At 43.7% G+C, this 22,368-nt stretch overlaps 2 protein-coding genes across 11 annotated transcripts in view; both read left to right on the top strand.

The window, feature by feature from the left end:
* The window catches only part of LOC137206080 (AT-rich interactive domain-containing protein 1A-like), a 152,474-nt gene that overhangs the window by 48,014 nt on the left and 82,092 nt on the right, over positions 1 to 22,368 (top strand). The window lies entirely within an intron of this gene.
* Positions 3,650 to 8,452, top strand: LOC137205802 (uncharacterized). Its single transcript, XM_067703960.1, has one exon. The coding sequence runs from the start codon at positions 3,650 to 3,652 to the stop codon at positions 4,844 to 4,846; it is 1,197 nt and encodes a 398-aa protein (XP_067560061.1). The 3' UTR covers positions 4,847 to 8,452.

The raw sequence follows: 22,368 nt of genomic DNA, 5'->3' as shown, positions 1-22,368 counted from the left end.
AGGACAACTTTATAAATTACAAATTGGATTTAAATAGACAGGGAATTGAAAGTGGAGACATTATTTTCTGCAGAAGATGATGGACAGGGGAGAGCAAAGAAAATAAAACTGAGATTGTTAACAAAATGCAATGCTAAGCATATAAGTTAGGACTGAGTCCTTAACTTTCATTTTTATTAATGACTGGGTGAGTATAGATTACTGACTACACAGAACCAAGCCTGGGAACACATTTTATATTTATGATCTTTGTGCCTAAAACTAGATTCTCCTGCAATTTAATATGACACTAGGACAATGACTGGCCAAGTTTTAGATTAATCACTCTTACACAAAGATTTTTCATTCATATAATCTCAAACAAATACTGCGTCACCAATTAAGTTCCAGATCCTATTCCAGTTATCGGCCCAGGAATAAACACTTGACTCAGGAAGAGCCAATTAAAGCCCTCCTTTAGAGTTGATCGAGAGCTTTAAGGTTAGAGTATTTCAATCTTATGAAATTTTTGTAAAACAAAATTATTTCAAAATCTACTAATTATTCTTTAAGTTCTAGAAACTGCATTCTGTGACTAAGAGGACAATTTATTTGCCGTCGTTTCTGCTCTGCCCACTTTATGTTTCTGGTATTGTGAGATAAAGGCAGTGGGGAATGGCAAACCAATTCTGATTCATTCAACACATGAGTGCTTCTTAGGTACAAAACACCATTCTGAACATTGTCCGAGGTAAAAAGATAAATAATACCTAGCCCCTTATAATACCTAGCCCCTTACCCTCAAGGATCTTCCAGCTTAGCAAGGGAAATAAAACATGCACACAGATGACTGCAACAAAAAGAAGATAATGATTGCTGCCAGATGTTTGGGGAGAATGAGTAGAGCAAAGAGAGAACACAGAATAAGGCAACATTCAACAGTCAGCCAAGAACTATTTGTTGAGCAGTTGCAAGCTGTGACCTGGAAATGGAAGAGGAGAGCATAAATCTTCACATGGGCAGGTGAAAAATCAAGTGTTATTACTTGTAACACAGCTCTTCAAATATATTTTTTGGCACCAAGTGCCTACTAAATAGCCTTAAATTAAAAACTAAATAAGGATACAGTCTCTATCAAATATAGCCTGAGGTACTGATGCCTAAATACTAGGATCACAGTATTTGTGTCCCCAAGGATGCCTTTCTATTGCTTTGCTTTTTTCCCCTTTCCAAATTGCTTTTTTCCCCTTTCCAAAAAAGCAAAGCAATAGAAAGGCATCCTTGGGAACACAAATTAGCTAATGCTGCCTTAACAGGATATCTATTGCACTTGTTCCAGCCTTTTTGATCCAATGTATTGAATAGCAGAATAGGTGAGTTACAAGAGGATATTCTGACTTCAAACAACAGAAATAAAATACTATATAATTGAAAAAAAAAAAAAACAGAGGCAATCTTTCAGGCACATGTGGATCCAGGAGTTCACATGTTTTAACCAGGTCCCTTTCTCTCTTCCCCACCCCTTCTTCTCTCTGCCTTTTCTCCTCTCTGGTATCTCTCATTATGGGATTCAAATATTTCCCTGTTTATGTGGGAGCTTCTGGCACAGCTGCAGGCTTATACTCTCGCAGCTCCAGGGCTGCCTGGAAGGGGCGGGCGCATCACAGCATAAGGTTGCACAAGGTGTGCACTTATATAGCAGGGCATCACATCTATGAGTGATGGATGATCACATTGTATGCAGGGGTAGCTTCGCATAGTGTTTTGTTTGTTTGTTTGTTTGTTTGTTTGTTTGTTTTTTTGCGGTACCCGTGCCTCTCACCGCTGCGGCCTCCCCCGCTGCGGAGCACAGGCTCCGGACGCGCAGGCCCAGCGGCCATGGCCCACGGGGCCAGCCGCTCCGCGGCACGTGGGATCCTCCCAGACCGGGGCACGAACCCGCGTCCCCTGCATCAGCAGGCAGACTCCCAACCACTGCACCACCAGGGAAGCCCTTCGCATAGTTTTTACATCACTTTTCTTGAAGATGGCAGTAAAATGGTATGTTTTTACAAAATCAAATAGTGTAACATTGTCCAAAAGATATACATAAAGCATTTAGAGGAAGGAGGCTCCTTTTTCTTTTAACTCCGGCACGGATTGTCTATTGGACAGTGGTAACCCTATGTCATCACCCTCGTTACTCCAGCAGAAGTCCAGGGATTAGCCCTGCATAACTCTTGTTAGCCTCTATTCCCTTCCTTGAACACTGTAGCCAGAAGGTTTTTTTCCTCCTCAAACCTTAAGTATTGAAACCTGGAGGAGGGGCATGTCTGAAAAGAAAATGATGGACTGGACTCTCCCTAGAAGGACGGTAAATGGGTGGTCAACAAGAAAAAAAATATCCTCTGTACCAGGAAATGTTTGAAGTGTTGTTTGGGTATCAAAAAATGGGTGCCCTACACATAAAGCAACAAAGGATATTGGTCTAAAAAGAACACCATGGCCAAAGGTGCATGGCCTATTTCAACAGAGGATTTGAAAGTTAAAAGTTAACCTGTAAAACATTCAATTCAATTTCATCATTTTACAGATGGGCAAAGTAAAACTCAGGCACAGGAACAGAAGTGCCAAGGTCATACAGGTGGTTGGTGGAAGACACAACCAACTTCCCAACTTCTGACTTTTTAGGTGTGTGTGTGTGTGTGTTGTTTTATTTATGTGCAAGGACATTTTTCTTTAGTACACTAACATTACAACAGAAAGTATAGTCTTGTTTTGGTTTTCTCTGCGCCCTCAATTCTGTATAAGACAGTTTCGCTGCACTCCAACAGAAAGGCTCAGCAAGAGTAGAGACCACCATAAGCAGTACACGTGGGCACCAAGGGCAGATACATTGCCCTTCCTTGTGTAGGAACTAGGGCCACTTGTTGCTTTACTGGGCCAAGTTTGGGCTGGACCTGCAGGATGGGACACCTTTGAAAAACAGCTTCCTAACTGCACTACAACCTGCTCTGGCATCCTGATTCCATTCCCCAAACCCCCCAAATTTTCAGCCAGAAAAAAAAAAAAGAATGGATCACTGGATCACTGGATCAATAGGGAGATTTCTGTCTGCTCCTCCTACTGTCACCTCTTTCTTGCTATTTCCTGCCCGAGGAAACCTGACATCAGCCCAAAAGCAACTCTGGAAATGGGTAGGAGGGAGCCTTACACCTGTCAGCGCCAGAGAAGAAAGTGCGCTCTGCAGAGTTCTCAGTTGTTCCATCTCTTGCGATGAAAGGAAGAAAAGGAGCGAATCCGCCACAGATTTACTGGAGACCAGGGTTACTTCATCCGGCTCCGGCCACAGTAACCCCTGAAGACCAAAGATGCATTTCCATTCCCAGCATTTCTTGTTGGCGTCTTTCCCTACAGGCTAGCCCAGTGCCTGGCCCCGGAGAAGTCTCTGCGTAAAGGTTCTTTAGATCATAAATCAGGCTCCTGTGTGTTTTTCTTAGGTAAAACTGGCACAGACGAATTAGCAGTAGAGACTGGGCTCTCCCTACTACCCTGCATGCTTGGCGGCATCACTTTCGACTACCTCGCATTCTCCCGGCGCTGACAGCCCCGGCTCCGGACCTCAGGGTTGGAAGCAGTCAGCCCCAGCTAGAACCGCCCTGTCCGGGGCTGATGCCACCCTGTGCCTAGAATGTGCGTGTGGGTGCAGGCGGGCGAGCGAGCGGCTTCTACAGTGAGACCGAAGCAGGAGCTCAGCCTTCGCCTGCGACCTGCAATCCCCAGATTCCCTGGGGATCTCGAAACTCCCAATCGGAGGTACTCCCCCCGCCCCACAGCCGCCCACCCATTCCCTCCCCCCTTACCTCAGCACGCAGCCCCTCCCTGCGTGATGTTGCAAAACCGTGGGGAGGGTGGGCGCTGGGAAGGGTGGGGAGAGCCTGAGAGCGAGCGAGGGTGGGAGGGAGTGGGCGGAGGAGGAGAGGGAGCCGAACGCGCATTTAAAGCGATAGCCATCCTCGCTCTCTCCCCAGTGCTGGGCTGTTGGAGAGCTCGAGCTGCAAGCCACCGAGCGCGAGCTCGAGCGCGGCGCGCTGGCCAGGGAACCCGAGAGCGCACGGCGCCCCAAGCTGGCAGGCGCCGCGGGACCCCCCATCCTCGCCGGCTGCCCTTCCCCGGGCGCCCCTACCCCCCTCGCCCGCAGGAGACCCTGGGCTTCACCGGAGGAGCTCACCCCAAGGGGCCAGGACTCCGGCGGGCCCGCCACCGTCCCCTCCAGTGCCGCCGCCGCCGCCGCAGCCGCGGGAGCAGCATGGTCCAGCTGGGGAAGCTGCTCCGCGCCCTGACTTTGATGAAGTTTCCCTGCTGCGTGCTGGAGGTGCTTCTGTGCGCGCTGGCGGCGGCGGCGCGCGGCCAGGAGATGTACGCCTCGCACTCCATTCGGATCGAGGGGGACGTCACCCTCGGGGGGCTGTTCCCGGTGCACGCGAAGGGTCCCAGCGGAGTGCCCTGCGGCGACATCAAGAGGGAGAACGGGATCCACAGGCTGGAAGCGATGCTCTACGCCCTGGACCAGATCAACAGCGATCCCAACCTGCTGCCCAACGTGACGCTGGGAGCGCGGATCCTGGACACTTGTTCCAGGGACACTTATGCGCTCGAACAGTCGCTCACTTTCGTCCAGGCGCTCATCCAGAAGGACACCTCCGCAGTGCGCTGCACCAACGGCGAGCCTCCGGTTTTCGTCAAGCCCGAGAAAGTAGTTGGAGTGATTGGGGCTTCGGGGAGTTTGGTCTCCACCGTGGTAGCCAACATCCTGAGGCTTTTCCAGGTAGGGGGGCGCTCCCTCCGGGGCAGAGCGCGCCGTAGCTCCCTGCGCTCTTTATCCTGAAGGCTGGCTTGGACTCCAGGGGTGCGGGGTCTGGTCAGCCTTCGCTCATTTCCACCCTGGAGATCCTGCCGAATCCCTCCCACCTCACCCGAGGAGGTACTTTCCCTGCTTGATTCATTTCCCTTCCATCTCTCCCCTGTCCGCGCTCCGCTCCATCCGGCTTGACATTCTGGATTTATGGCCCCATTGACAAGAAACAGTCTCCGAAAAACAAGGCGATGATTTAAATGGGTTTGCATTCGAGTGAAATATGGTTCCAAAACAGGCTTGTAAAAGTGCCGGGCGGGCTCCTGTGAGAGCCACCTAGGCGCAAGGAATATGAAAGATGAGAAGACGCCTAGAAACTAGGCATTTCTCAACCCCCCAGCTACCCTGCCCCAAGCCGCCCGACAAGCTGCAGCTGCCTTGGAAAATTTCGAGAAGCGCTTAGGGAGGCACTTCTTAAACCGAAGGCTAGGTCTTCACCTACATTTGGACGTGAATTGCCCATTTCGCTCGGGTTGGATTTCCCGACCTGTAACCTGTCTCTGCGAGGGCATGGGGCGGAAGGCGTGGGGACTGTCCTCAAGCGGGGAGAAGCCACCGGCAGACGTGCCCCCAGGTGATTTGCTCTGGGCAGTTGTTTGCACCGTCTAAACTGCCTTTGCGATCCGGCCACTGGCAGGAGCCGGGCGATCAGCTTTCTACTCCTGCCAGCTCAGAGCCCGGAGGTGAGCTCATGCTAACTGCGAAACACAATCGCTTTCTCTGCACCCACCCTGTGCCCATCCTTTCCCACGACCTCCCTAACGCAGCCCCCAACCCCAGTCCTGGGTTTTGAGGACGATTCTCAGAGCCAGACAAGAAGGCGCCTGGAGGGAGGCAGTAGGGTGCGCCGAGCAAGGCCGGGCGGTCCTCTAGCTCCGGGTGCAGGCGGGCAACGGCGGAAGATGCGAGGACGGCGGATCGGGCCAGCTGAGCCGTGGGCGGTGCTGCAGTGCTCTCTCACCGCCTGCTCCCGCAGCCTCGGCCCCACAGCTCCTGTGCCGCCCTGGGTATAGATGGATGGCTTCTGGATGAAGAAATTGAGTTTCAGGGTCTGCGTGACTATGGGTTCTCTTGTTTCTCTGTCTTTCTTCCTGTGTGTCTCTCTCCTTGTGTCTCTTTCTCCCTGCTGTTTTTTTTTTTTTTTTGTCTCTCTGTTTTTATGTTCTCCTTTTCAATTTCTGCCTCTCTTTTCCTTCTCTACCCCTGTATCCAAGTTTTTTGTTCATCTCTGTCTTGAAGTGATCCTTTCCTAATGCACAGCTCTCTCCCTGCCTGGTAGGACCCAAGCTCAGTTAGTCCCTTCTCCAGATGTTCTGGCTGACCCTTATGCTCCCCGTAGCTAAAAAGTTGGCTCCCTCTCAAGTGCCTTTCCTGAAGCATGTTGGGTTTCTGGAGGGGACTCCTTGTGATTCAAGCTGTCACTACATCAGCACCCAGGAGTATGAAGTTTGTGTTTGTGCCAGAAGGAGGGGTGCCTGTCTAAAGCTGCAGCCTGGTATGGCCCCTCTGAGCCTCTGAGCATCTCTAGCACCTCTTGAGTATGCCACCATGGAGATCTCTAGATGTTTGCAAGGCCAAAAGTGCTTCTGGGCAGCCTTCACTTTGAGGTAATGCTTTCAGGAAGAGCCTGGGTTGTTGTAAGCAAAACCCAGAAGCACTTCCTTTACCTCTGAGCTTAAACTAGAGAACCTGAGGAGGCAGCGCTGCAGGGAGGATGAGGCCAGAGGTCGCCTGAGAACCACAGGGGCAACTCACAGTATTTTTACTGGAGCTCTGGGGGTTGAAGACACATTTGCTGTTTGACATTTTTAAAATTATTTTGGTGCCTTCACTTGGAGCTTGGGCAGTACTGCAGAGGGGCCTGCCTGTTGAAAAAAGAGTGAAATCTTAGTCAAGAGAGAGCTTGCCGACTAGGCTGAAGGAATGTGTTTGCTGAAAAAGATTCCAGGGGGAGCTGATTCCTTCTCTGGTGTGTGGATCTGAGGCACTTGCAAGAAAAGAGAACGCTTGCCTTACGCTTAGTTCCCCCGTTCCCTGCACTGGGAAGGAAAGGAACTGAATGCCAACATTAGCAGTGTGGGTTGGGACCAAAACCATTCAGAGAAAACACTGTCATTTTCCTCTAATTTGCAAATTGCAGCTATTCATGTTGGATTGAACAGCTGAGGGAAAAGAGCCCCCAGTTTTCACCTGCATTTATTGAGAAGAGGCTGGTAGTAGGAGGGATGCACCAACTTGTAGCTTGTGCTGCAAGCTGGATATAAGCTTGGTGTGAGCATCCTGGTTAACCACTGCCCATGTTCAAATATACAGAGATAGATTCCAACAATCTCTTCCCGTAGCCTTATTTTTGCGTGTGATCTTAGAAGCTCCTGGCATGTAAGTCCAGTCCCCAGTTTCCCAGCCTCTGTAAACCTGCAAAATGAATAGAGAGAATAGGGGAACACAGACCCATTGTTCAAAGACACAGTCACTTTAGGGAAAGAAGAAAAGAACGGGTAGGTGAATCTTCTCTGGGATTGCAGGGTTCAGCTCAATGAAGACTGTCCTGTATAAAAGAAACTCCTCTAAATGGTTGAATTCTTAGCTCTCCAGAGATCTGAATTTTCTTTTCCCCAGTCCCTGTGGGTTGCTGTGGGGAATGTGCCAAACCTATCATTTGAGATAAAAATTTATGGTGAGGTAAGCTTCTAGGCTGGGGGAAGGAAGACTTAGTGACTGAAATGGGGGATGCTAAGCACTGGGGGGCAAGAAGGAACAAGGAGATAGTAATGGATGTAACAAATGCTGCAGCTGCCAGCAAAGCCTGGATTGAACTTCCTTCCTGAAAATGAGGACCCGGGCAAGAATGACCACTCAGATGTAAACAGTGTCTCTGACTGGGCATTCTCATCTGCCTGCCGGTGGGCCAGAGCTGAGTCCTTTCTCTCCTCTGTATGCACGCTGAATTGGTTAGTAAGTGACATGTCAGAGGACAGGAATCATATTCAGTGGATCTTTCAAATCCAGGAGTTTGAGGCTAATGAAATTAGTGTGTGGCCAGGGCTCTGCCAACTAGAATTAAGTCACTGCAGCCACCCTGCAATGCATTTTCAGCCTGAAGGGAGCATCAGGGAGGAATTTCGGGAGATTTGTTTCTGAGCCTGTACAAAATAATACTCTCCTAATGCTAAGAAAGATTAAATGTAAATTAATATTGACTACGAGTAACATATTTAAAAAATAATCGCCGAGTGGGGGATGGCTTAAAGTGGAGAGATTATATAATATGGTGTCCAAAGAATAAATCTCTCCTGACCACTGTTTCATGGGCTATAAGTAAGATATATTACAATGGAAATTAATGGGAACGTTTTTAGTCAAGGCTTCTCTGCTATTGGCTTGAGAGCAAACACTCTGAGAGTATAAATTACTCTTGCTATGTGCTGACTCTGAATGAACAATATTTCATGTGCAGCGACATGGTCTAAGCTATAGACTTGGAATTGAATGGCATCTGTTTCAATTGTTTTGTTCTCTCAAGAGCAACTAGATAGAAAAAAGTGGTCAATTTGACCCTTGTGGGAGCGTGTTGCAAATCTCAACCTGTGTCCCTCATACCATAAATGAAATACATTTGTAAATTTGTAAGTGTTTTCCTTCTGTTCATTGATGCTTGAGTATAATCTCAAACTTTGGGAGCAACACTTTATACATAAGTACTTGGTTTTCTTCCTTTCTTCTTTCTCTTTCTCCTCTCTCTCTCTGTTTCTCTCTCTCTCTTTCTCCATCTTATGTAATTGGATAGAACCGGGCACCTAGGATGATGTGGTGTTACTATAGTGGGATTTAAAAAAAAAATCAACTCTAACTTACCCTTTTAAAAATTTCATAAATACAGGTGTCGGTGCCATTTGGAATAGTCTCTATAACAATTTCTGTCTCCACATTTACTGTGTTTCAGCAAATTTACCTAACAGATGGTGAGTGGGCAATTTTTAAAGGGGCATTTTTTAAAAGAGCGGAGAGGGAAGGAATTAGAGACAGGCACATACTATATTTGAAGTTACCTCCACGTGTATTTTATGTATGTATACCCATACAATTAAGAAGTCTTTGGATGTTTTATCTTCAAGAATAATTCAGATAATGGATTACTTGAATATCATAAACATTTAGGGTTTAACAGATTTGTTACATATAGACGTTGTATCATGGATTTAAAAGACCATAGCCAGCGGGCAGCGGCGGGCGGAACGACCGAGGGGCGGCGCGGGCTGGGCGGCGGGTGCGGGGGTCCGTGCTTCCTCCTGGTGGAGGGCTGGGGTTCGCCGGAGACGCCGGGTTGCTCCGCGTTGCCAGGTTACCGAGCGCGTGCCCCGCGCCCGCTCTTCCGCCCGGGCCGCCCTCGGCGCTGCCTGAGCCGTGGTGCGGGCTGCGCGGGGCGTCGGTTCCGCGGAAGCCTGGGTAGGGCGCTGCGTGCGGGACTCTCGTCGCTCGTGGACGGGGCGCGAGCGCGCGGCGGACGTAGGGCGCCGACCTGGGGCTCCCCGGCGCTCCGGCTCCGCTCAGGGCGCCCGCTCAGGGGGCTCCGGCGCGAGGCCCCCTTTCTGGTCAAGATGGCGGCGCCCAGGCGGGCCGCGCCGAGGTGAGCTGGAGCTGGGCCCGGAGAGCGACGAGTCTGCCACGCCCAGGACTTGGACCCCGGGCTGGTCTCCAGTCTCCCGGGGAGCGGCGGGTGAGTGGACGCGGCCGCGCGTAGGTCCTTCTCGTGGGGTGGTCAGCTCTCCGTGCGTCCGCAGACTTCTTTCCTCTGATAGTCAGATCTGGGGTGGCCCAGGTTGGAGGCGAGGGTGCTTGATTGGGGAAACCTGAGGGGTTTAAGGACTCTGTTGGGATCGTTTCAGACCCCAGCAAGAAGCTGAGCAAGTTTCCTCCTGACTCTCTTCCCGGCTAAGTTTTCTCCCTTCTCTGAAGACGCTAGCTTTTCTGAATCACTTTGTTCCCCGGGGGGATACAGTTGGTGGTTCTGACCGTGGAACGTAGGACCCGGCGCGGGGAAGCCTGAGCTGGTTCTAGTTACTTTGTTTGCAAAGCACTTGTCTTGTCTTTGGAATCTTTGTGTATGTAACCAGCGTTGGGAAGAGCCAGCGTTTTCTCCTCCAAAACACTGCGAGGGGTAACTTTATACGTAAGAAACAAGTGGGCGTTCACATCCATCTCTTTTCCAACCACTGAGCCTTGGTTGTGTTTCCTTTCTTTAAGTTTGTCTCGTTTTGAAGTGATAACAAAAACAAACAAAAAAGACCATAGCCAATTACACAAAGTATATTCTAGTCTCAGTCCTGCCATTAATTAGCTATGTTACCTTAAGTCGTTTAATTTTTCTAGGCCTCATTTTTCTCATGTGATGTTTTTTCTTTGAAAAAGTATAGTTTCTAGAAGTCTCTAATCTCTGTGTCATAGTTCAGCTTGGAGAAAACCTGTTCTTATCCAAACTCCATGACATTGTATTTCCAGCTCCAACTTTGGACTTTGAGTGAGTTGGGGGCAACTTTTTAAGGATATTTTCACACAGCTTTTTTAGTTAATATCAGTCTAGCTGACTTGTCATACTCAGACTTTCTCCCATATTCTTTTACCAGTGTGTTCCTTAGTCATATATATGAAGACTGTTGTGGGAAAAATGACCTCCTGGGTCAGCTTACTGCATGGTCATCGACACAGGGCAGGGAGTAAGATTCTGTGGATTTTACAGAAGCAGATACAGGTTTCATTATCCATGTCCTCTCCCCTTTCATCTTACAAAAACAGCAGGCTTTTCTTGGAGAACTGCCAGATAATGCCATCCTGCCTCCTCACGGCCCCCCGCCCCCCCCCCCCCCCCCCCCCGGGATGAGTCTCCAGGGACTGAACTCCAGTAAAGCAGGTGATTGGCTCATGGGTAGGCATCTGACCTCGGCTAAGTCTATCAGATTCCTCCCCAGGACTTTTCTCTCAGAGAAAAATGGAAGAATTGTCTTTTCTCTCTGGAATTTCTAAGCTGGGGAGATACGACTCTGGGACTCCCAGTTACCATCCAGCACAAGAAGAGACTTTCTGTAAAATAAAGTCTTGCAGAGGTAAGCAGGGCTGAGCGATGGAGAGAGAGCTGGAACCCTGCTGATACTCTGGAACTTCCAGATCCAACTGTATCTGAATATGGCTGCATCCCTGAATTTCTAGTACTTGTTTGTTGAGGTGGTTGTTGTTGTTTGGTTTTTGTTTTTAAATTTCCTTTGACTATTTTGAATTTGTTTTCAGCCATGTGCATTTGAAAGCATCATAGCTAAAAGAGCTAATTTCCTACATTAATGTCAGGTTTGCTGAGTGGCATTCCTTAAGTGAAAAATAATATCCGCTATTTTCTTTAAATAAAATCCTTCTAGCTCAGGTTTGAGATATTCAAAACTCTGCCTCCTACCCCCCTCTTTTCCAACATTTACTATATCACGTTGAAGCATTTGTGACCACATCTTTCCCATCTAGACGCAGTTGAGAGAGAGAGCAAAGACTTCTGATATAAACTGCAACCTATACGCCTCCTACCTGGAAGCTTTAGAACATACTTGATTCTTGTTATTAAAGCAAATCTTTTGTTGTTGTCTCCAGGGCACAGAAGCATTTTCATGGCATAATGGAGTACAAAGTACATTAAGCCTAACTCTACTTCTCACCCTCTTTTACTTTAAATAGGCAGAAAAGAACAATCTCAAACACATTTTCCCAACAAATAAAATACATATACGATTATGTTTAGAAGACGTTTATGCAACATCTAGTTAGACTGATTAATTAATGGACCTTTCGCCAATTGGCACAGTAAATATGTATGTTCAATGTGCTTAATTAAAAAGAAGACAATAACATATTTTTACAGGTTGATTATCGGAGAAGAGTATTGTGCCAGCACACTTGATGCTACAGTATTGCATGTTTGACAGGTAATCTTCTTTCAATTATATTTACTGCTAAATGTTTCTTGGATCAAGCTATTAAATTATAAGGTCAAAAGTAAAATGGTATGAAATTACAATGATAAAGGGACACATATCCCACTTTATGAGAATAGAAGTTCTAATTTCTTTTCAATACTACTAGTAGTGACCACAGTACTAATTTGAGCCCTTACTATGAGCCACTGTGCCCATATACATTTAGTTCTTACAGTAGTTCTGCAAAGGGCATGTAATAATCCACACTGTAAAGCTGAAGAAAGTGCTTCTCATAGCTGAAAGTCACATAGCTGGTGAGTGGCAAAGTCTAGATTCAAACTTAGAGTCGTCTGACAATGCCCAGGTTGTTGACCACTATGTACACTGCTCAATTGTTGCACCAATAAAGAAGTGCTTGAAATAATTATAGATTTGCCTACCCCGAAACTGCAGTGATTTAAAGACATCAAAGTTGCCAGTTGCTTAACCACATCTACTTACAGTAAGAAATTACATTTTATTTCATTTCTAAAACAAGATTAATTCTGCAGGCCCATAGAAACTTGAGCACACAAATCCTACCTCCAAATGAAAGATGCTTGTTTTCCACTATTCAACAGATGGCCCTGTACAGAGGCAATAAACATATAGTAGAATTTTCATTCAAATAAATGAGAAGAGAGGTTTCTTCTTGTCCTGATTCAGTGCCCATCATTATGGATTATGATGGCTCGTCCCAAACTTTACTTCATTCACTCCACTCTTTCTACAAAACTCCAGTCATGGAATCCATCATTCAGATATATGTGCAAAGCGAAAGGACTGTATTAATACAGTTGCTGACAGTCAAGTTGATAGAGCACAGGAAATACATCCTAATAAATGCAACATTAATGTTTGTGTGGGCCTTGGAGTGAGGGGTAGAAGAATTTTCAGTTTAATGGAATATTTTGCCTCTTGCTATGAAAGTGTGGCTGAATAGTCTTGTAATTGGTCGTTTACAGAATCCTCCATCTCTGGGTTTCATGCTTTCTTTACTCTGCAGCTGTTGATTCCTTCTCTTGTTCTGGATGGAAGATAGCAACGAAGCCACTTCAAAGGGCTCAGCCTGCCTTTCTGTGTTATTGTTTAGATGAAGATATTTCCATTTATTAAAGCACACTATTTAAACATTTTTATCATGTTTCAAACTTGACTGTGTTCTGAAGGTATGAGCACAGGCAGACATAATGGGGGATGTTTTCCAGGAGAGAACATAGACCATACCCTTATCAAAGGAATTATCAGAATTTTCATGTATGGATTGAGAATCAAATTCTGGAGTTAGACCTGAATTTAAATTCATACTCACAACTTATTACCAGTCTCATCTTGATCAAACGGTTACCACACTTCTCATCAATTTCCTTATCTTTGAAAGCGGAATAAGAGAAGTATGCCTGGTGGAGTTACACATAAAGCTCATCTGATAGAATATTCATAAGGATTTTGCACAAAATATACATGGAAATATTTTAGCACCGAGTTCAGCATGCAATTCATCTTCAATACATTTAAGAGCTATTATTTTATTATTATTATGCTATCATTAAATATCACTGTTACTTAAATGTCATTATTGCTTAAATTGCTGTAAAACTACCGCAATAACCCATGATGAATTCCCCTCTTCTGTTTCCTTTGTTTAAATGGAAAATATGTATATAAATCTAGACAGAGAACACTTCAGCGATCCTATTCAGTGGAGTGAGAATTTCCATGGCACTGATTAAAACAAATCCTGAATTGCATGGACTTAAGATAGCAGAGAGGGGCTTCCCTGGTGGCGCAGTGGTTGAGAGTTCGTGACCCGATCCGGGAAGATCCCACATGCTGCGGAGCGGCTGGGCCTGTGAGCCATGGCTGCTGAGCCTGTGCGTCCGGAGCCTGTGCGCCGCAACGGGAGAGGCTGCAACAGTGAGAGGCCCGCGTACCGCAAAGAAGAAAAAAACGATAGCAGAGAGGCTAAGAGATTTGAAGTTAGACATCCCCAAGTGTGAATTCTACTGTGACCCTCTTCTAGCTCTAGAACCTTGAGGAAGTTACTTAAACTTTCTGAGCTTTACTACTAGTTTCCTCATCTGTATCTTTTTCAGGACTATTTATCAAGGATCTTCCTGTTCTCTATGCTTGGACGTATCAATGAATAAATTAGACAAGAGCCTTTGCCTGCGTGCTCCTTCTTGTGTGCTTTCTCCCTCCTTACACTCTCGTGTGGAAACGGATGTTATAAATAAATTCTGTGCTTTGTCACAAGTTGATGGGCGCTACGGGATAAGGAAAAGGATGTGAAGCTCACTGAAGAGACTTGGGTTGGGAGTGCTGGAGGAGTGTACAGGTAGGTTCTGATTTTAAATAGGGTAGTCAGGGTGGATTTTATAAGTTGACATTTGAGCAAAGACTTGAAGTGAGGGAGTTGTCAGAATGTATGATGGGGAGACCACTCCCTGGGAGCAAGAATAACCAGTCCCAAAACTCTAAGGCAGAAATATGCCGGGCAGCTTGGAGGAATATCAAGGAGGCCACCCTGGCTGACTTAGTCAGTGGGGAGGAAGAGACAGCAGGACGGCTGGAGGTCGGATATGTGATGGGATGGATTGGGTAAGTCCTGGGAGGCCATCACATGCATTGTGTCTTTTACTCTAAATGTAGGCAGCCAGGGGCAGGATTTTAGCCGAGGTGTGGCATGAACTGTCTCTTGTTTGAAAAGCATAACTCTATCTGTGGCCTTGAGGATGTGGGGAGAGAGTGGAGTCAGGGAGAATCTCGGGAGGCGACTACAGGATCCTCGAGGTCTATGTTGGTGGCCTGCACCAGGCTGCTAGCGGCTGGTAATTCTCAGAAGTGGCACATTGCGAAGGTTGTGACAGCATTTCGTGGTAGATTGAATGCAAGAATGGAAAGGAAGAGGGGGTCAAGGGTGAATTCGAGATTTAGGGCCTGGGGAACTGGAAAGGTGTGGTTACTGTCACCTAAGATGGAAAAAGTTTGGGGTAGAGCATGTTTGGGGCATTAAAGACCAGTTTTGGAGGTATAAGATTTGAGTTGTTTTCGTGACGTCCAAGTAGAGATGCTGAGTACACAGTTGGATACACAAGTCTGCAGTTCTGAAGAAAGGTCTAAACTAGAGATACACTTTAATACAATGGAGATATTAAGAATAATTACATGGAAGCGCTATTTTAAAGATAAAATGAAGTAATGCAATTAGCACTCTGTCTTCTCAAAACATTTAATAACTGTTAGCTAAAATAATTACCTGAAATGAAAAAATACCTATAGTTTGTTTTGTTGTTTGCAGTAAAAGTGAAGAAAATGTCACAATTATTTTAATAGTATTTGTGACACAGTAGTTTTAGTTAAGACACCATGACTACAAACATTTACAATAAACCTTTCAGTCTCCTACTTTTCACTCTGATAGGGTACTTGGAACCTTATTTTGTAAGGTTTAAGTTAGTTGTCATAGGGTACCTCTTTAATTAGAAGTAATTCTGAACTGTCTAGTTCCATGCAGTTTTATATACATATATGTATAATTATTATTTTATGATTTATCAAACTCAGTTGAAAATTTGCATCACTGATATACATTAGAATTTAAGCATTTGCCCAGGTATTCAAGGAAAAAAATGTACTTGTCTTGTAATTTCCATAGGGGTACTTACTTTCACATCTTCCCTTCACTTTGCAATCGAAAACATGGCAGGGGAAATATTACCTTACTGGTCTTTGAGTTCCCCTTAGCTATCTGCAAGTCCTTAAACAGCCTTTGTGGCTTAACCAAAATTCTCTTCCATCTTCATTCCGCTAACAGATAGATATTGGTCTAAGCATGTACTTATACTAAAAAATGCATGACCACGTTGTCTCTACACATCTATAATTTTATGTTAACACTATCATTATGTAAGCTATACTTTAATTGTAATTATAACAGATTTTATGTCAACACACATCCATTTCTAGTGTTCATCTGGTGTTCAAGGGGAGAGCAGCATGTCGTAAATTTTATCAAAATATAACATCTGAAGAATAGAACAGAGGGTAATTGTGTAATTCGGTATTCACTCTAATTAAGTTCAGTGGAGTTGGCATAATAGAATTAAGATGAAAAAAAAAAAAGACATTGAGGTACCATGGCTCCCTCTCCTAACACACCCTTTTCGTATCTGAGAGCAGAGACTCAGCACCTTTCTGTACAGAAATGGAGACAGGAAGAGGCCAGAGGATGAATGACAGGCACGAATGAGGTGGAACTTTGAAGAGCAACATGGAAATGAAATACTTCTTTTGTATTTGGTAGGTGGGGAAAATGTACCAGCGTGTATGCCTACTGGGACCACGTTTTCCAGAACAGTTAAGCCCAGTGTCAACTATGCTGTCCCACCTTCCTCGTAAGTAGGAACATACTGTTACTTGAATCTTTGCTTCCTGTTTCTTGATACCTGGTTGAGAAGATTATCACAGGAACTGCATCTTGTTAGCAAATACACTGTTTTGAAATGATTGACACTCACTGAAGAGTGGCAACTCCAAGCTTGCTCTCTCTTGATCTTGGACTATTTAAGTCTGGAGTGCAGGAGTGGGTTATGGGGAAAGACCATTGGAATTCTTATGTCTTCAGCATAATGGTTATAGCATAATGGTTAGGAGTGTAGGTGCTGGTTCAAATCTCTGCTTTCCACTTGCTAACCATATGAGCTTGGGCAATTTACCTGATTACCTGAACCTCAATACTCCTGCCTATAAAATGATGTTAATAATATTTCATCCCCATAGACTTGTTTTCAATGTTAAAACGAAGTCACTTACACCAAGCACTTAATACAATGCCTAGAGCATAGTAAAGTCTACTATTATTACTATTACTACTACTATTATTATTATTACTATCACGATGCCAGGTGCTATTTTTCCTATGCCTTATTCCATTATCTTCTGCCCTGTCTCCCCATTTCTGTCTTGTTTCTGTACAAGGGTAGGTTTGTCACAGAGCATTTTCTTTCCCTAGTGTCTGACTCTTAGTCATCAAGGTGACTGGTCCACGACCCGGCGTTCATTGCTGCTCGTTGAAGCAACCCATTTTGAGAAGGGGAGTTGGATATTGATGCCAAGTTGGGTCAAGGAGAGAGAATTTTCTCTCTTCTGCACTCAGAGAGCTAAGTGAAATATTCAGGCCTCAGAAGGAGAATCAGGCAAAGGGCAACATGCTTAATTTCATACCTTAGTGATTAAGAACAAGTCAGACAGGCTGGATTTGAACTCATTTCCGTCATGTACTGACAACGGGATCTTAGATGCTTTTGTAACCCGTCTGAGGCTCAGTCAACATCTGAAAGAGACGAATAACATTATCAGGACCTAGCGTATAGCCTCGTTGTAATAAGTGAGTAAATCCTTTTAAAATGTTCAGCACGTTGTTTGGCATATAAACACTTAATAAAATTTAGCTTCTTTGACTACTACCACTGCTAATATTATTAAGTAGCTGAGCAGATCCGAGGCCCATTTTTTTCTTAGATTGCACATAATCATTTGGACAACCAGCTCACATTGATCAACCGTTGCTTATATATAAACCCCCATGAACCCAAAGGTGCTTTAACTCTCTCCCAGTCAGAGCCTGTTCTGGGGGCAGAAGCAACACCGGCACTACCCCCGTCATCTTTGCCTTTATTGTCACTACACTCGCCTGCCGTACTGAGCACTTTCTGTTTGCCAGGCACCAAATTTAGCCCTGCGTATGCACTATAGCATATAGTTCTCACACTCAGGTGGGAGACATTATCATCATCCCCAACTTTCAGATAAAGACGCCGAGGTGCTGGAAAGGTAAGAAACTTGACCCACAGCAAGAGATGGAGCCGGAGTATTCAAACCCTTCTCTCTGACCTCAAGAACCCTTAAATATTAGCATACTACTACATCCTGGTAAGAAAATCTGCTTCCAGCCACTCTGGTGAGAGTAGAAGTGATTCTCAGTCCCCACATTCCTCTATTGCCCATGCCACCCTAGCCTCAGGACTAGGGGGGAAAGGAAGTGATCTCTTCAAAGAGCAGCCAAAGGGAACCTCCTCCCTTCTGCCTTTTCGTAATCAACTAACCAATATTTTATTTCCTTCTTAAGAGTCCGCACATGTTCCTTTTGGTACTTAGCTTGGCCTTTTAGAATTCTGACATTCTGTACGTGACTCATCCACTGTATTTCATGTTAATTTATTGAGGTCAAGTATAGGGTCTTACTCATCCTGAAGTCCAGTTATCCCCTGTCACATCTAACTCTGTTCTTTTCTTCTCGTAGGACATCTGCAGATATTTATTTGAATTTTGTTGAATTGTTCTCATCAATAGTACATTAAAAGTTATACAGAAAGTGCTTTCTTATAAGGAAAACCATCTAAATAGATTTCTAGCTCTTTACTTTTTATAGCACTATTGTAGAGATTATAGATCTCCAGGTAATATTTTTTAGATTGAGTTCTTCATATCATCTTATTTTTACATATAATGATAAATCTGAATTTTCTCTATCAAACCTCCGAGACTTCACTGGCTTGTAACTTAGCTTGTTGATTATGTGTTGTTGACTTTTCCATTTACAATGATATTTGATACTGGTAAGGATGGGGCTGGGTGGGAAGGTACATCTTAGGGCCATAAATTGGTTTTGTAGAGAACTAACATAAAGATCTAAAGTCTCATCATATTTCTGCAGAACTCATGAATCATTTTATTATAATTCCATTCATTCAGGGAGTATAAAACCATTTTCAAATTGTTATTCCTAATTTGTTCATCTTCTCTTCCTTAGTCGTAGTGAGAAGAGAGCAGGCTGAATGGAAGAAAGTCATTATGACCACTGGGGCCACTAGGGTAGGCATCAGTCCCAGAGTTTTGTTTTCATCTCTCCGCTATTAATATTGGCTAATGTCTTGAGTGCTTACTTGGTGCAAATTACTTAGCCGACCATGGCAAATGGATTGTGTCATTTCATCCCCTGATAGTCATACAATTAATGTATGTATTATTATGATATCCCATAATGCATACATGGAACAGAGCCTCAGAAGTAGTTATTTGCTCACGAAAATATGGTAGATGTGGAATTTGGACTCAGGTCTGATAGACTCCTAAGTCACTCCTAGTGATTTTTATCACTAAATTAAAGTTGTATACCTCTGGAGAGTAGATAGTTTCTAAAATCTCCTCAGCTCTAACGTTTTATAATTAAATTTTTGTCTGATGGCAAGCTTAACAGTTAAGATGGGTAGGAAGGAATGCCAGCCTGTTGAATGGAATTTCCCTGAAATAAGCCTGTTTTATGACACCAGTTCACTCATTCATTCACTCAGCATGTATTGAATGTTTGCTCTGTGCAAAGGCATTTTAGGCATCACAGTGGAGTGAGCGCCCCTTCCATAGACTCTCCTGCAGCACTCAGAGAAGTCTTGGACTGGTTTGCCTGTTATGGAATGAGGCTTGGTGATAGAAGCCTGGTTTGTCCTCCACTGATAAAACTAAGACATACTCATATGAGTTTATAGGCATCTTGAAGCCGTGGGATAGTAACACACATGAATCTTACCATTTTTGCCTGGGATTAATGATATAAAGGCTTTGGATTTGGGTATGGAAAATGGGTGCAATTATGGGTGTGTTGGTTCTACATATATATGGACATCACGTGTCATCAGCCTGCAGCTACCTGCCGTTCCTCACTACTCCTTCTTTTCACAAACCAAACAAGTACCATCTTATCTCTCCTGTGGATAAGCTCTTGACAGTGGCACTAGGGCCTCCCTCAATAAGTACATCATTGGCTAAACCAGTGGTTTCTCAGATATGCTCATTGAACAACCCTTAAGGTGGATTGACATTCCACTGCCTAGAATAGAATATGGTTTTCTTTAGAAATCGGGGGGAAAAAATAGGCCACCAGCTGTACTTTCTTTAATTTAAATTGTTATATATATATATATATATATATATATGAACAGTTGTTATATATGTGTATGTATACTCGTTCATGTATATGAATGATTTAAAATTGAAGAGATATATATATATATACACACACATATATATGTATGTATATTTAAATTTTGGCTTCTGTTAGCAAGTAGTAAATTAAATTATTAGCAGATCCATACTGCAGGGAAATAACCAATCAGATTTCATTCAATAGCTTGCTTTTTTGTAGATTTATGGTTGTGATTTTATATCTGCAGGTATGTTTGCTGAAGAAAATATTTCTACCACTTTACACAAAATTAAATTCATTTAATACCAATGCGGCATGTCTCAAATGTCTTAATACAGTTTTAATCTTTAATCGCATCAGAAGTATGAAATTAGAAACATACCCCAAAATCATTTGAAGATATAATTACTTTCGTTTCCCTTATACTTTTGAGACTTTTGAAAAATAAGTATTTAGTTGTACTTATCTGTTTCTGTCTCTCTAAGGATAGCAAACACTGAAACACAATTCTTTTTAAAAGTCAATGTTAAAAATATATTGTCCAAGATGATCAAAACTAAGGAAGTGGCAAAGAAATTCAAAAATTTAAACTTTCAAAGGGTGCTTTTTTTGTGAATGTGTAGTACTTGTTCTTCTCAAGGAATTAATCTTCTTAAAAATTTAATTAACTTATTTTTTATTGAAGTATACTTGGTTTACAGCGTTGTGTTAATTACTGCTGTACAGCAAAGTGACTCTGTTCTACATATGTATATACATTGTTTTTCATATTCTTTTCCATTATGGTTTATCACAGGATATTGAATATAGTTCCCTGTGCTATATAGTAGGACCTTGTTGTTTAGCCAATCTATATATACCAGTTTGCATCTGCTAATCCCAAACTCCCAGTTCATCCCTCTCCCACCTGCTTCCCCCTTGGCAGCCACCAGTCTATTCTCTATGTCTCTGATTCTGTTTCTGTATCATAGATAGGTTCATTTGTGTCATATTTTAGATTCCACATATAAGTGGTATCATGGTATTTGTCTTTCTCTTTCTGGCTTACTTTGCTTAGTATGATAATCTCTAGTTGCATCCATGTTGCTGCTGCAAATGGCATTATTTCATTCTTTTTTTTATGGCTGAGTAGTATTTCATTGTATATATGTACCACATCGTCTTTATCCATTCATCTGTTGATGGACATTTAGGTTGTTTCCATGTCTTGGCTATTGTGAATATTGCTGCTGTGAAGATCAGGGTGAATGTGTCTTTTTGAATTATAGTTTGGTCTGGATATACGCCCAGGAGTGGGATTGCTGGATCATATGGTAGGTCTATTTTTAGTTTTCTGAGGAACCTCCACACTGTTTTCCACAGTGGCTGCACCAACTTACATTCCCACCAACAGTGTTGTAGGAGGGTTCCCTTTTCTCCACACCCTCTCCGGCATATGTTATTTGTAGACTTTTTAATGATGGCCATTCTGACTGGTGTGAGGTGGTACCTCATGGTAGTTTTGATTTGCATTTCTTTAGTAATTGGCAGTGTTGACCATCTTTTCATGTGCCTATTGGCCATCTGTATTTCTTCTTTGGAGAAATGTCTCTTTAAGTCTTCTGCCTATTTTTTTGATTGGGTTGTTTGCTTTTATTGTCATCAAGTTGTATGAGCTGTTTGTATATTTTGGAAATTAAGCCCTTGCTGGTCGCATCATTTGCAAATATTTTCTCCCATTCTGTAGGTTGTCTTTTCATTTTGTTTATGGTTTCCTTTGCTGTGCAAAAGCTTGTAAGTTTGATTCAGTCCCCTTTGTTTATTTTCATTTTTATTTCTATTGTCTTGGGAGACTGACCTAAGAAAACATTGGTATGATTTATGTCAGAGAATATTTTGCCTGTGTTCTCTTCTAGAAGTTTTATGGTGTCATGTCTTATGTTTAAGTCTTTAAGACGTTTTGAGTTTATTTTCGTGTATGGTGAAAGGATGTGTTCTAACTTCACTGGTTTATATAAGGCTATCCAACTTTACCAACACCACTTGCGGAAGAGCCTGTCTCTTTCCCATTATATATTCTTGCCTCCTTTGTCAAAGATTAGTTGTCAAAGATTAACTGAGGTGTGTGGGTTTATTCCTGGGCTCTGTATTCTGTTCCATTGATCCATCTTTCTGTTTTTGTGCCAATACCATGCTGTTTTGATTACCGTGACTTTGGAGTACTGTCTGAGTCTGGGGTGGCTATGCCTCCAACGTTGTTCTTTTTCTTCAGGATTGCTTTGGCAATTCTGGGTCTTTTATGGTTCTGTATGAATTTTAGGATTATTTGTTCTAATTGCGTGAAAAATGTCATGGATGATTTGATAGGGATCGCATTAAATCTGTAGATTGCTTTGGGTGGTATGAGCATTTTAACAATACTAATTCCTCCAGCCCAAGAACATGTGATGTCTTTCCATTTCTTTGAATCATCTTCACTTTCCTTTATTAATGTCTTACAGTTCTCAGCATATAAGTCTTTTGCCTTCTTGGTGAGGTTT

Source organism: Pseudorca crassidens, chromosome 14 (assembly GCF_039906515.1).
Source record: "Pseudorca crassidens isolate mPseCra1 chromosome 14, mPseCra1.hap1, whole genome shotgun sequence".
Taxonomy (NCBI): Eukaryota; Metazoa; Chordata; class Mammalia; order Artiodactyla; family Delphinidae; genus Pseudorca; species Pseudorca crassidens.
Note: the sequence above shows the minus strand (reverse complement) of the source record. Positions and strands in the feature narration are given on the sequence as shown.